General features: G+C 46.0%; 1 protein-coding gene across 1 annotated transcript in view; it reads right to left on the reverse strand.

Moving 5' to 3' along the window:
- Window positions 1-249: 249 nt before the first annotated feature.
- The window catches only part of SPOCK1 (SPARC (osteonectin), cwcv and kazal like domains proteoglycan 1), a 541468-nt gene continuing 526388 nt past the window's right edge, over window positions 250-15329 (reverse strand). Inside the window, exons 8-11 of the mRNA XM_066342163.1 lie at window positions 14477-14698; window positions 9241-9303; window positions 4031-4168; window positions 250-3524 (exon numbers count right to left, since the gene is read on the reverse strand). Coding sequence (XP_066198260.1) covers window positions 3334-3524; window positions 4031-4168; window positions 9241-9303; window positions 14477-14698 — 614 coding nt within the window. The 3' untranslated portion in view covers window positions 250-3333. The remainder of the gene's footprint in view (window positions 3525-4030; window positions 4169-9240; window positions 9304-14476; window positions 14699-15329) is intronic.

Below are 15329 nucleotides of genomic sequence, written 5' to 3' on the forward strand. Positions count from 1 at the left end.
GAAGCAGCAGAAAGAGGGCTCAGGGGTGCGGGGCCAGACTGTGTGTGCCCAGGGCACGCGTGTGCCGGGTGTGCAGAGAGGGCCGGGCTGGGCCGCCCGCAGGTCGGCCTCCCCACCCTGTACAGACGCCTTGACAAAGGGCCCTCACTGGCTGTCCCCTCTGTCTGCCCGTGCCGCTCTCCAGAGGTCATGTGCGGACAGGGCCTGGTGATGTCACGTCCGAGCTGACAACACACAAACACTCAGATGTGCAGACAAATTAAAGTTTATTGAGACAGACAGAAATGCACCTACTCAGGACTACACTGAAGCAATTACTATTAACCAAGGAGTTGTGTTCACATTCCAGAGAAGTCTACGTGGAAAAGCATTCAGCATTTACTAGGTTCTTCTACGTCACTAGTTCATCTACAGTAGGGAGAACAAACTGACATTTAGGATTTGGTGGCTCTCACTACAGTGCTACACACTGATTAGGGACAAACATCAGTGACTGAGAAAAAGTTATCAAAAGACCAAAACTGCCCACTGTGGAAAGGGCTCGTGGATGTTGCTGTACAGTGTGGCCAAGGTCAAACCAAAGGTGAATGGCATCCTGGAAAGAGCAGAGGGGCAGACCTGGACAGACACATCATCATTCACTGCTGGGCCTGGGGACACTGACACAAAACCTCAGAGTCGGTATTAAGGTATCTCCATGCCCAGGATATCTGTGGAAACCAAAGGACAGTCACATGGCAGACAACCATGGCAGCAGGAAATCCTGGGAGCTGGATGCTCAGGAAACAGTATTAAATAAGAGAAGTATTTGTGGAATAGGAATAAACCTGTTCACCAAGGAGTCTGTCTCCAAAAGTGAGTAAGGATTCAATACCTGTCTCGTAAAGGGACTAGACTATCGCAGACGTGTTCTTATGTACACCTGTTACTAGCCGAAGGGCTCCTGCCAAAGAAAGAAAACAAAAATTCTACTTCTGAGAATAAAGTAACTAAAAGATCTAACCTTTAGTGTTTTTCACACGTGAAAAGCATTAAAGACCTTGGGAAAATGGAAGGCTGTCATGCCCAAGGGAGGCTGGGAAAGGGGTGTGAATGTGGCTCCGTTTCTGGGGACTCGTGGTAGGAGGATTTAATATTTTAATGAATCAAAATATCTTCTCGAAATATCTCTGCATATGAGCATCTCATTACCTTCCCGAGAGCCAACTACTGAGCACTCTTCTCCATCATTAAGTTAATGCTAAGGGTCTTTAAGTGTCATCTTAATTTGACACTTGTCTTAAGATAATTAGTTTCTCTAAGTGAAATCAATTTGTCAATTTTAATTCGTTCTCTTGTGTGTTTTTCCAAGCTCAGAGGAGACAGTAACGGTGGTTTTCTTTGAGGGTCTAAACTGAGATTATTTTTCTAATGTCTTGATTCTTTTATATACTCTATTGTAATTTAGCTGCAATTAAGCACCTGTTTTCTATATAAGGCTCTCAAAGTTTTGTGCAAGTTAGGGAAAAAAAACAAACATTAAACCAGAGGTGATGGAGCTGAGATCACCGTACAGAGCTGGCCTGGGGGCTGCCTACCCTGCGTGCTTGTCGGGCCTGAGGGCGGTGCTACATCACGTAAGCTCATTTTCCATCTGAGATCAACTCCCGAGATAATCCCACTTGGTCCCGCCAAGGCAAGGACTAGAAAATGCTAGTTTAAGGTGGGTGGGAAAACACAAAGAAATTGGTCACTTTGGGGTGCGGGCTTGTCCAGCTGCCAATGTGATCACGGTTAGGCTAAAGGCATCCTTTGCCTGAGCTGATGTGGTCTTCCTATGGACTGGCTGGAGCTTATGGGGAAGGGAAGGGAGAACAGTGTGGCCAGAGAGCCTCACTGGGCGGCTGGCAGGCACCAGGTGGAGACCAGGTGGGCAGGAGCTGTGGGGCCAGCACTGGACTGAACGGGCCACTCTGAAGACTACTCTTTGGTACTTGTCCCTGTAGCTGGGCCAGCCTGATAGGGAGAGAACTCCTAAGGACAACCCTACCAAATTCAGACTCTAAATAACGATTTAACTTAGAGAAAAAAATGCAACTGGTGAAGGACTTTCTTCATTAGTCTCTTGACACTTACATGGACAAGGGCATGGAGACAGGACTGGCTCTTAAATCCACCCCTAGCTTCCTTGTGCAATTATTAAGTCCTCCCCGGGCCTCTGCTGGGGACTCTACTGCTTTTTTACCCTCAGCATGATTTGTGGGCAGAAAGTGGGCAAAAGCAAAAACCTTGATAAGAATCCTGAATATTCTTCTAAGGAATACCGTGGTGCTGTCTTCCCGGTGAGCAGGGATGTGCGTGCATGCCTTAGAAAAAGCCCTTGAGTAGGTAGGGAAGGGAGGACCTGCAGCAGACGGGCCGCTGTAGACCAAGGGGGCTGTGAGCTGAAACGAAAGAGATGGCTTGTGAAGTTGCCCACATGGGAGTCGCATGGCTTGTGCAGGAAAAGTGACTTAGGCAGACAGGGGCTCGTCCAGATCCTCCGCCCACAGGCTGCAGTGCCAACTGTCGGTGCAAACAAGGACGTCGACACACGTTTCTTATTCCAGAAATGTGATCCAGGTCTGGACAAGCTGACAAATTTAGAACTGTGTTTCACGTGAGTTTTTAATAGATAGCCAAACAGCTCTTTCGAGCAGTGTACCTTACACACAGTGTCTTCTGTACATATGACGTACTTACGCACGTACAGGGAGGAACATCCAGACACCATTTTCTAACAAAGAAAATTAGTTCCCCCAAAGGATCAGTGACTCAATTAAGGCTGTTGTTTGTAGGAAGCCAGATAAGTGATGTGAAGAACTGATTTTTAATAATGAACACCAGGGGTGGTGGAGAGCAGGAGATAAAGGACAGTGTGGTGTGTTTCCACAACATCTACGAGACACAAGAGAAGCACTCAGACACCATTGGGCCGGGAACCATGCTGTGACTGCCCTGATACGGGCAGTCATGAAAGGGTCTTGGGCGTTCAGAGGGTGGGCTCCCTGCACTGTCAGATCCCACGAAAACCACATGCGCGGTGTGGAAGTCTCATGGCAGGGAAGGAGGCTCTCATTCAGCCGCCATTCCCCTGTCTAAAAACAACACACAACACAACACCTTTCTTCCCACACAACCGTGTACAAAACCAGAACACTCTGGGAACAAGGCGCTGCTGTCCAGACTTTAGGCCAGGGGTGGGGAGAGCAACAATGGAGAAGAGGCTTCAGTACTGTGAGTCTTAGATACAAATGCAGGAACAGGAGTGACTTGCAATTTTGTGCCAACCTTATGTCCTCTCCTGTGTGGGGACTACCATATGTAGCCGACCTCATCCTCTTTGTCATCGTCCTCATCCTCGTCATCCTCCGTCACCGCCCGGGTGTGCATCCACAGCTTCCCCAGTCTGTCCTTTGGTCCCGGCTCCCGTTCGTCCTCCAGGTCGTCCAGCAGGACCACGGAGCCGCCACTGCCAAAATCTCCTGAGGTTTCCTGCTCCTCCTCTTAAAGGTGAAGAAGGAAGACAGGAAGGAGGTTAGTTTCTGCTTGTAGTCATGACCCCACGTCAGGGGCTCCCTCGCATGCGGCTGAACTGCAGTACAGAACCCTGCACTTGACGCTCTGGACGTGGGACACTGCTGACCGGCGGGGTTAACCACAGGGCACAGACCCCAGCTCTGCTCTGGTGGGAGCCCCTGCACTCCTGAGATGCTGCTGCCTTCTCGGGAGGTTAACAATCCTAACTGACAAGCAAAGGCAATCGAAGTCGCTTGCGGCCTACGACAGTTCCTGACTGTCACGCTGTTCTCTAGCTCCTGACCACGGGGTACCGGCCACTGGAAGAGCTAGCTATGCATAATCTCAGGCAAGGTCAGGGTTCCACAGTGCCCACTGTGAACTCCCTCCCTCCCTGCAGACCGCAGCCACCCCTGAAATTCTTTTCAGACCCTAATACAGGAGGACTCCAGGTCCTAGAGGTCGTGTGGGCTGACCCAGAGGCCCGACTCACCACAGCTCACAGCGCCCTGCTTCCGGGAGCCGGCCAGCTCGTTCCCGTATTTGTCCACGCACCAGCACTGGCCTGTGCTGCCGTGGCACTGCGTGGCCTTGTAGTATCCCTCCTCGTTACACCGGGGAATGAATGTCCCTGGGGTCAGAAGGGAGAGATGCGCAGGCTTAGTGCCCCTACGCCACAGCAGGGAGTGCACGGGTCAGACACGGGATTGGCTGCCAGGGAGAACGGCGGGGGCGGGGTCGTCTGGATGACGGGTCCTGGGTCTTGCTCAGGGACACACGGGACTCCTCCTATTCCGCCTTTGATGTGTCCATATTTTCCCCTTTAAATCGCAGCTGAATGCTACTCTGATTAACTTTCATCTCTGATATTTTTCCAGTTTCATTGAGCTACAGTATAGTACTACCTCCGCATTAAGGTGCACCGCAGGGTGACCTGGTTACTTACACTGTACATGCCAGTTCATACCCATCATTTCATAGGTGCAACCAAGGGGAAGAGTTTTCCTCGTGACGAGAACTTAGACTTGACTCTCTTAACAACCCAGATATGTCTTACAGTGTGCTAACTACAGTCATCCTGGTGTACATCTTATCTCTAATACTTATCTGAAAACTGGAAATTTGTACTTTTTGACCCTCCCACCCTTGCTTATGGTGACCAAAGATCTTCTTCTAGGAACTTCTCAATGTTTCTTTTCTTTTTTTTAAGATTCCAATATAAGTGAGATCATACAGTATTTGTCTTTTTCTATCTGACTTATTTCACTGACCATAATGCCCTCAAGGTCCATCATGCTGTCATGGGTTGCAGGGTTTTCCTTGTTTTTATGGCTGAGTAATATGGCACTGGAGATATTATATATATATATATAAATATATATATATTTAGATATTATATATATTTATTAGATATATATATATTTAGATATTATATATATATAAATATATATATATATATTTTATATATATATATCCCAACGTTCTTACCTACTCTCACCTGCCAGTGGACACTTAGGCTGTTTCCACGTCTTGGCTGCAGTGAAACATGAGGGAGCAGACATTCTTTTGAGTTGGTGTTTTTGTTTTCTTTGGCTAATCCCTGAAGTGCACTGCTTTCCATGGGGGCCGCACCAGTTCACAACCCACCAGCAGGGCACAGGGTCCCCTTTTCTCTGTCTGCATCCTCCCAGTATTTGTCATCTTTTCAATGAAAGCCATTCTAACAGGCATGAGGCGATCTCATTGTGGTTTTGATTTGCATTTCCCTAATGATTAGAGATGTTGAGCACATTGTCATGTCCCTATTGGCCAAGATAGATACCTTGTGTGAAAAAGCATCTATTCAGGTCCTTTGCCCATATTTTAATTGGAATATGATGATGATGATGAATTTTGCTATTGAGTTGTATAAGTTCCATACATATTTCGGGTATTAAACCTTAATTCGATGGTTTGAGAATACTTCCCCCTTATGTGGGCTCTCTACTTTGTGGGTCAGTTCCTTTCTGTGCAAAGGCTTCTCAGTTTGATGGAGTCCCACTTGTTTGTTCTTTTTTTGCTTGTGCTTTTGATGTCATATCCTTTAAAGTCACTGCCAAGGCCAATATCAGGGAGCTTTTTCTGTTTTTTTCTAGGAGTTTCATGGTTTCAGGTCTTACATTTAAGTCGTTAGTCCATTTTGAGTTCATTTTTGAGAGTGGTATAAGAAAGGGTCTAGCTTTATTCCTTCACATGTAAATATCTCATTTTTTTTCCTGCACCCTTGATTGAACAGACTGTCTTTTCTCCATGAAGTATACTTGGGTCCCTTGTCAACTCATAGTTGACTGTATAAACTTGGGTTTATTTTTGGGCTCTTGATTCTGTTCTGTTCCATTTATCTATGTGGTTTTTATTATGCTATATGGTTTTGATAACTATAGCTTTTTAATATAACTTGAAATCAGAAGTGTGATGCTCACTGCTTTGCTCTTCTTTCTCAGGATTGCTTTGGCTACTCAGGGTCTTCGTGGTTTCATACAAATTTGGGGATTGTTTTTATACTGCAAAAAATGCCATTGGAATCTTGATAGAGATTGCATTGAATCTATAAATAGATGGCTTTGGAGAGTATTAATTCTTGTAACCTATGAACACAAGATGTCTTTTGATTTGTTTGTGTCTCTGACTTACATTGTCTCCTGGTTTTCAGTGTAGAGCTCTTTTCCCTCCTTGACTAAATTTATTCTTAAGTGTTTTATTGATTTTAACATTATCGTAAATGGGGTAATTTTGTTCCTTTTTCAGATAATTTGTTATTAGTGTATGGAAATACTACTGATTTTTGTGTGTTGGTTTTGTATCCTGCAAATTTACTGAATTGGTTGATTAGATCTAACAGTTTTTTGGTGGAGTGTTTAGGATTTTTTAAATATAATATTATGTCATCAGCATATATAGCTTTATTTTTTACAACTCTGATATTTTGTTTGTTTTGTTGTTTTTTATGTATTTTTTGAAGTTAGAACCGGGGAGGCTGTCAGACTCCCGCTTGCGCCTGACCAGGATCCACCCAGCATGCCTACCAGGGGGTGATGCTTGGCCCATCTGGGGCATTGCTCCGCTGCAGCCAGAGCCATTCAAGTGCCTGAGGTGAGGCCATGGAGCCATCCTCAGCACCAACTTTGCTCCAATGGAGCCGTGGCTGCAGGAGGGGAAGAGAGGGAGAGAAAGGAAAGGGGGAAGGGTAGAGAAGCAGATAGGTGATCCTCCTGTGTGCCCTGGCTGGGAATCAAACCCGGGACTTCTACATGCCAGGCCAACGCTCTACTGCTGAGCCAACTGGCCAGGGCCACAACTCTGATATACTTTATTTACTTATATATTTCTTTATGTAGCCTTATACAGTGTGTCCGTAAAGTCATGGTGCAGTTTTGACCGGTCACAGGAAAGCAACAAAAGATGATAGAAATGTGAAATCTGCACCAAATAAAAGAAAAACCCTCCCAGTTTCTGTAGGATGATGTGGCAGCATGTGTGCATGTGCAGAAGATGACGTAACACCGTGTATACAGCGGAGCAGCCCACAGCCATGCCAGTCGAGATGTGGACGGTACAGAGGAAAGTTCAGTGTGTTCTGTGGCTTGCTAAATTCGAATCCATGACCAAAGTGCAACATAAATATCAGCACATTTATAACAAAGCGCCACCACATAGGAATAACATTACTCGGTGGGATAAGCAGTTGAAGGAAACCGGCAGTTTGGTGGAGAAACCCCGTTCTGGTAGGCCATCAGTCAGTGATGAGTCTGTAGAGGCTATATGGGATAGCTACCTAAGGAACCCTAAAAAAATCTGTGTGTGAGCCCACATCGAACTGCACTGAATAGTATGAAACTGGGAGAGTTTTCCTTTTATTTGGTGCAGATTTCACGTTTCTATCGTCTTTTGTTGCTTTCCTGTGACTGGTCAAAAGTGCACCATGACTTTACGGACACACTGTAGTGTGTCCTAGTAGTAGGATCGATGGGAGGGGTGAGAGTGGGCACCCTTATTAGAGGAAAAGCTTTCAACTTTTTGCCACTGAGCATATTAGCTGTGGTCCTTATGTTGAGGTATATTCCTTCTATACCTAATTGTTGTTTTTATCATGAACAAATGCTGAATTTTGTCAAATGGTTTTTCTACATCTATTGAGATGGTAATATGTATGATTTTATCCTTTACTTTGTTAATGTGATGTACCACATTGGTTGATTTGTATATACTGACCCATCCTTACGTCACAGGGATAAAACCCACTTGCTCATAGTGTGTAATTCTTTTAATGTGCTGTTGAATTTGGTTGGCTAGTATTTTACTGGAAATTTTTGCATCTATATTCATCAGGGATATCAGCATACATTTTTCTTGTAGTGTCTTTCCTGGCTTTGACTGCTGGTCTTGTGAAATGAATTTGGGAGTGTTCCCTCTTCTTTGATTTTTTTGGAAGATTAGAGAAGGATCAGTTTTAATTCTTTAAATGTTTGGTAAAATTCACTAGTGAAGCTATCGGCTCTCTGGTCCTGGGCTTTTATTCTTCAGGAGATTCTGAGTCAATCTCCTTACTAGTACTCGGTCTGTTTATATTTTCTGTTTTCCCTGATTCAGTTACTTCGTTAAAGCTTATTTATTAGAAATTAAATTTAATGGGTGACATTGGTTGTAAGATCACAGGGGTTTCAGGTGTGCATCTCCGTGTCACGTGATCTGTACATTGCATTCAGTAACTTTATAAACACTTCATAAAACCATATGGTTGTTTTATCCTTTACATACATTTATATTTACCCTTTACTTTTTTTTTTTTTTTTTTGAATTTTTCTGAAGTTGGAAATGGGGAGGCAGTCAGACAGACTCCCGCATGTGCCCGACCGGGATCCACCCAGCACGCCCACCAGGGGGCGATGCTCTGTCCATCTGGGGCGTCGCTCTGTTGCAACCAGAGCCACTCTAGCGCCTGAGGCAGAGGCCATAGAGCCATCCTCAGCGCCCAGGTAAACTTTGCTCCAATGGAGCCTTGGCTGCGGGAGGGGAAGAGAGAGACAGAGAGGGGGAGGGGTGGAGAAGCACATGGGCGCTTCTCCTGTGTGCCCTGGCCGGGAATCGAACCTGGGACTCCTGCACGCCAGGCTGACGCTCTACCACTGAGCCAACCAGCCAGGGCCTATTTATCCCACAGCCAGCATCTGTCACCATGACCTCGGCCAGACTGGCACATCAGGGAGAACACTCACACCTTCCCACTCAGAGAGGGTTCGAGTGGTCTCCCACTCTCCTCCAGGGCTCATGTACGGGAAACGAGGAATATGTGTTAGGACACTCACATCCTGACTCCTGTCTGGGGGACGTAGGAGGGAGCATGGCTTGATCTGGAAATGTAGGAGATGCTGTAATTTACAGACCTCATAATCTGAGAGCCGCAGTCAGTAACTGTGCTCAGGAGCAGGAAAAGCACAGACCGGCTGGAGCCCAAGGCCGTGCGGGGGCTCCTCTCGCTGGTGCTCAACCGACCACCGTCCCCAGAGTATCCAGCTGGCTGCGAGAGACCCGTGTGGGGGAAAGGGAGGCATTTCTTCCATGATACACGGGTCCCTAATTAAATAACCATTGCCATGCTTGATGTTACATGAGACATGATGGTTTAATTAATCGTTTAAACACGTGGCAAGAACTTGCACTTACCCAGCAGGCTCTTCCCCTTGCTCAGCTTCTGAATCCTGCTCATCTCATTCTGGCAGGGGAGACCTGAAAAAGAGTTACAGATGTCAGTTTCCAGATGGTGCGGGACAGCTCTCTCATGATGGGCTCACTCCTGACGCAACACGGAGACAGTGACACACCTGGGATGAAATCAGTCCATCTGCTGTTACCAGGCAGCAGAACAAATTCAGGCCATTAGTGTTACTAATCAGAGAAGCAAAGACACATAGCATGAGGTACTGAAAATAGTATTTGGAGGCTACTTGCATTGTACAGGGGGTTTTTCTTCACACCACCAACCCAAGCAAATCCCAGAGATCCAACAGGTGATTTGCTAACAGACTTTTTATATGAGGAAGTCCCCAGATTATGAACAAGATAGGTAAAAGTAAATACTATGTTAAAACAAACATCTAAGTTGCATTTAATAGGTACCTGTTCCAACTTACATACAAGTTCAACTTAAGATCTTACAGAATTGACTTCATTTGTAATCTGAGGACTGCCTGTAATCAACCAAGATTGCCATGAGCTGAGGAACAAAGCTTACTGTGTGGGGCGGGTTGAACTGAATCCACAGACCAGCTAACCAGAGGGAAGGTGACGAGTACTTACTCCATCCCAGGTCTTGCTGTCAGAGGGTAAGGGGATTAGAATGGACCTCATGGCTTATGGCCCAGGCAAGTGAAACACTGTCCTCAAAGGACAGTTGTGAAGATCCACAAGCCATCTACCTTCAGCCCTGCCCCCTCCTTGCTGAGCACTTTGGGCACGTCTCTCTCTCCGAGCTCAGAACTGTCAGTTCTCGGTGAGAGGCTGATACAGTTGGAGCCACAGGGCTCAGTGGGGCATGTGAAAATGCATTGTACCCTTTTACCTCCCAAGAGAACTTACTTCCACACCAAGCAAAAAGAAAGGTGACCTCACTAGTTCTTGAGACTTACCAGGACTTGCCTTAGCATGGGCTCTGTTGTTTGAACATGGTCCCCCAGGCAGGGACTGGGCACTGACGCTACCTCTGTACCTGCGAGTGTGGGGCCTGGAGAATGTGTCTGAACCCCAGTGACATTTATCACCCTGTGGGGCTCACGGTGCCACCTGACATTGGTGCTTGTTCCTCGAGAGAAACTGGCTGTAAAATATATTTTCTTTACTCTAGGTTTAAGATACCAACTGAAAACAACAAAGAAGAGGGAAAGCAAACTCCATTTGTGATAACTAAAATTGTATTTACTATGATAAGTCATGAAAATATATTGTATTGAATTCTTAGAACGTACCAGTGTCCTACAACTTTACGTCAACCATACAGGGAGGTGGCAGTCTTACTCCTAGTTGGCAGTGGCCCTGCTCGCCCAGGACTGCGGGCAGCACTGCGGGCGTGGAGGAGCCAGCCCAAAGGGAAGAGCACAATCATCCACAGAAACGGGGTCCTGGGGCGCTTTCTACGAAACAGTTTTCTCTCTCACACTGTCCTACAGTAATTTCTAAAACTCTGAAAGGTAAGAAAAAATAAATTGGACCTGCTAAACAGGGAAAAGTCATTAGCGAGGAGTTCTCCAAGTCCGGGATTCTAACCAAGAGAGGCACAGACCTGGAGTCCAGTGCTCAGGTGCAAGGGGTCAAGGATGACAAGGACCTAGTCCTAGAGGATGACTGAGCAGCTAAAGAGAGTCTGCGTGTGGAGTCCGCACACTGCTGTGCAGCATCTGAGCTCCTGAGGGGAAATGAATCTACTGGGACAGAAAGTATTTCATTCTAGAGCTCAGGTGACACAGACTGAGGGGACTAAGGCGTGGCCCAGAACTCCTGCCCTTAAAGATAAAGGATCCTTTTGGCTTCCAGGCAAAGTGAAAGGGAACACAGTTTGTCCTCCCTCTCATTCGTAGTTACGCCCGGTGCTAGGAGAGCAAAAAAGAGATCAAGAAACTGTCACTCCAAGAAGTTTATACTTGGCATCTTTCTATTTGTATAAAGAAAACAAATGTTTGTTGGGGGAGAGGGGAGTAAAAAACTCAATCTTAGCAATAAAACTAAAGAGAGTAAGATCAAAACCAGTCAACAAATAATCTAGACCACGTGGAAAGTTTTTAAGTGTCCTCTAACAATCGTTTTTGGCCAAAGAGGAACTCAGAGCTTTAATTGGAAAATTATCTACAAATTAGCCATAATAAAAATACCAGATTTCAATACCACTGGTCTACAGCTAAGGAAATGCTTCGGAAAAAAGTCTAGCCTCAAGTGCAAACCTTACACAGGAAATCCTAGTGAAATACAGAAGTCAAACAAAAATCCCAGGGATGGAGCTGGTGGGAGTCTAACAAAAAACAAAGAAACTAACTTAAGAAAATGAGGAAACTACATAAAACGAGAAACAAACAAACAAGAACTACCACCAATCCCCTGGCTCACTCCTGCTGCTGCAGGTGCAGGCCCTGATCCCGTTACTGCTGCTGAATGGGAAGCCTGCCCAGAGCCCCCCACCACCACAGTCCAGGGGGAGTGTGTCAGCACTGCGGCTCCATTCAGACTCACCGAACCCTGGCTGCAGTCACGTGACTTTACAGGAACTCAAGCCAAATCTGTTAGTAGCTTGATGCTGAAGAGCTACAAGCATTTCTAATGAAGTAAAAAAACATGGCTATTATGTAACATCAATTTGGAGATTCTAGCAGATGTGATTAGAAAAAAGAAATGAGGAATAAAAATCGAAAAGGGAGACACAAAATCATCACTGTTTTCAGACGGCATGATTGCACACCTAAAAAGCCCAAGCAAACCAACCAGAATAACTAATTAAGCCAAATGAGAAATTAGCAAGGTGGCTGGTAACAAAATGAATATTGAAACAGCCACAGGGAGGAAATGCCATGGGGAAGAATGGATTTCCTTCACAATGGCAACACCAGTAAACACAGGGAAGTATCATGTTTGTGAGAACACAGCTTGTAACTCCCCTGGTTGACAGACAGATCCTGCTCTTGGGTAAAATGATTCTGTTCCTACTAGATTAATGTAATTTTGCCTGACTCTAAAAAAGAAACCAATAAGAATTTTTAACCAAATGAACTGATTCTGAAGCTCAAAAAGTTAACATATATAAGACTAGCCAGAATAATTCTGAAAAAAAGATGAATAGCAGGGGAGGTGGGCCCCATTAGATATTAAAACATAGTGTAAAACAACTAGTTTTAACAGTTTAGATGACAGAATACCCAGGAACAGACAGATACACATAGGTGGTTTATATATGATAGAGACAGCAGTTCAGACTGGAGTAGAGAGATGGGTCAGTCAGTAAATATCAGAAGAGCAACTGGACAACCATCTCTGGGTTGGGGGAAGGAGCTAGGACCCCACTTGACCATACACCAAAAAAACCTAAAGTGATACAGGATTTCAATAAGCACACACAAAAAGAATCCCAAAAAGGCACTGAAGGAAACATGAGAAATGCTTACTGTCTTGAAGTGGGAAATAGCTTTCTAAGCTTAATAATGTAAGCTTTATGGCTTCTTAAGAGACCATAAAATATGGTGAAATCTATCTCAAAATGTAAAATTTATCCCTAGCAACAATACAGTCCAAGTTGGGAAAAACTATCTGCAATACGTATGGCTAGAACAGTCCTAATGTCCTTGGAGAAAAGTCCTATTAAAAAAAAAAAAAAAACCCATAAGAACCTAATAGAAAAACTAGACATTTCAAGGAATGGGAAACTCAGCAGTGTTTCAGACAAACAAAGATGTTCAGCCTGAGTCATAATAAAAGAAATGGAATAAAGCCTAGAAGGAAATTTAATTTCTTGTTCCTCAATTTGAAAATGATCACAAAGTTTGGCAGGACCATGGAAAAATAGGTATTTCTGTGTTTTTCATGAGAGCAAAAACTGTTACCACCTTTTGCTATTTTTTTTTTCTGAAGTTGGAAACGGGGAGGCATTCAGACAGACTCCCGCATGTGCCTGACCGGGATCCACCCAGCACGCCCACCAGGAGGCGTTGCTCTGTTGCAACCAGAGCCATTCTAGCGCCTGAGGCAGAGGCCACAGAGCCATCCTCAGCGCCCGGGCCAACTTTGCTCCAATGGAGCCTTGGCTACGGGAGGGAAGAGAGAGACAGAGAGGAAGGAAAGGAGGAGAAGCAGATGGGTGCTTCTCCTGTGTGCCCTGGCCGGGAATCGAACCCGGGACTCCTGCACGCCAGGCTCTACCACTGAGCAAACCGGCCAGGGCCTATTACCACCTTTTGGAGGGCAAATTGGAAACAGTGATCAAACTTAAAAATGCACATGCCCCCCAACCAGCAATTCTGCTTTTGGGAAAGTATATTATATCCTATAAGCATACACATGTACTTTTCACTGAGTGATGCCTCCCTGCATTCTCTGCTGTGTGTGTTGTCTGAGCACACGAGCACACACACAATGCCAATGCTCTAATGTTAGTGCCCATGTTCCTTTCCTGGGGGTGGGTTCTGACAGCCATGCTTATAGTGTGTTACCCTGGAGACCTAACCTAGGCTGGACCAGATTTTTCTGGGGCTTGGGATTAGAAGCCAGTCTCTACAGGTCCATGAGCTGTGGACCACCACACGTGGGCACACCCCCAGGAAGCTGAGACAGGGAAATAAAGCCAGACCCCAAGACCCCCCAGGGAGTCTCAGCGCTCCTGCTGGATCCCTGAGCACCGGAGCAAGCGCAGGCTCACTCTCCTAACGGTATTACTGAGACACCCACCCCGTATTCTTTCCATGTATTCCTCAAACCTTGCCTTCTTTCTTTCTTCAGTTAGGTGGAGCTTATTTATAAGCAGATATTCTGTCTCAGACACTCAGTATAAACCCTGTATCCTAGAAGCTGAAAGCCCAGAAAGCCAGGGTGTGGCTTTCTCTCAGGGGACATGGAGAATTCACGTGACAGTGAGAATTATGATACTTGATATTTGCAGTGTTTCTCACAGTGGGTAGCAAAGGTTTCTATACCCATTTTACAGCTGAAAAGGCTGAGGCACAACACAGTTAAGAGATTTTCTAAAAGGAAGATTGAAATAACGGGCTCCTCTGTGCTAAAAAATAGAGAGAGAGGAGAGCCTTTTGGCTTTCCAGCAGCAGCTCTCTGGCTGTGCCCTCCTGCCTGCGGGTCCCTGCCTGCCTCCCCAGGGCATGGGCCCATCCCACACGGCTGCCCTGGGCTCTGCACCGCCTCCCTCCCACCTTACCACCAGGCTTCTGGAAGCAGTAGCACCACTCGTTGTTAGAGAGCTTGCCATCCTTGAAGGAATCACAGGAGTTGAAGAGAGGCTTGATACAGGGCTCGTATTTATCCAGGTAGATGGCGTTGATCTCTGAGTGGTCAAGCAGGAGGTCGTAGTTCATGTCCAACTTGTTGAACATCCAGCCCAGGGAGTCCTTGCAGATTGGCAGGATGCTGGTGTCGAACCCTGCCAAGGGAAAGGCCCACGTCAGCTGCCACTAAGCCTGACTGTTCCTCTCCATGGGCACAGTCTCAGTGGCGCTCTATTGGAATATGTTGGTGGCAGGGGTTTTAAATGAAACAGTTTAAAATGTACAAAAACAGAAGTCAGCATTTAAGGAAAACAGGTTTAACGGAAACAAATCTCCAATGCTAATTTATCTATAATGTAAGTATGGGTTTTCGTTTACTAGACTTGCACAAAACAGGGTGTGCCTGGCAGGACGCACCCAAACACGCAAGGAAGGGGACTGACTGAGAACACTGCAGACTACTACTCTTTGCGATTGAGGGAGAAATACTGTTTGAAAAACCAAAACAAACTGTTATACAGAGGATGGCAGTAAACCGCAACTACGTGGCAAGGTCAGGAGCGCTGAGCACATCCCCAGGACTGTTGGAGCCCAGCAGCCTGCGGTCAGCGGGACAGAGTGGCAGGCTCCCGCCTGGTCCCCACGCACCTCTTCTGCTGGCCCCTCCTGAGGTGCAGGAGGCGGAGTCCAAATGGACTCAGCGATGTGTTTCTTATTTCCCCAGGGGAGGCGATGTAGTTTTCTTACAGAATTATTTGTTGCCACAGTGGGAACTGCATGCACTTG

The sequence above is a fragment of the Saccopteryx leptura genome, chromosome 6 (assembly GCF_036850995.1).
Source record: "Saccopteryx leptura isolate mSacLep1 chromosome 6, mSacLep1_pri_phased_curated, whole genome shotgun sequence".
Taxonomy (NCBI): Eukaryota; Metazoa; Chordata; class Mammalia; order Chiroptera; family Emballonuridae; genus Saccopteryx; species Saccopteryx leptura.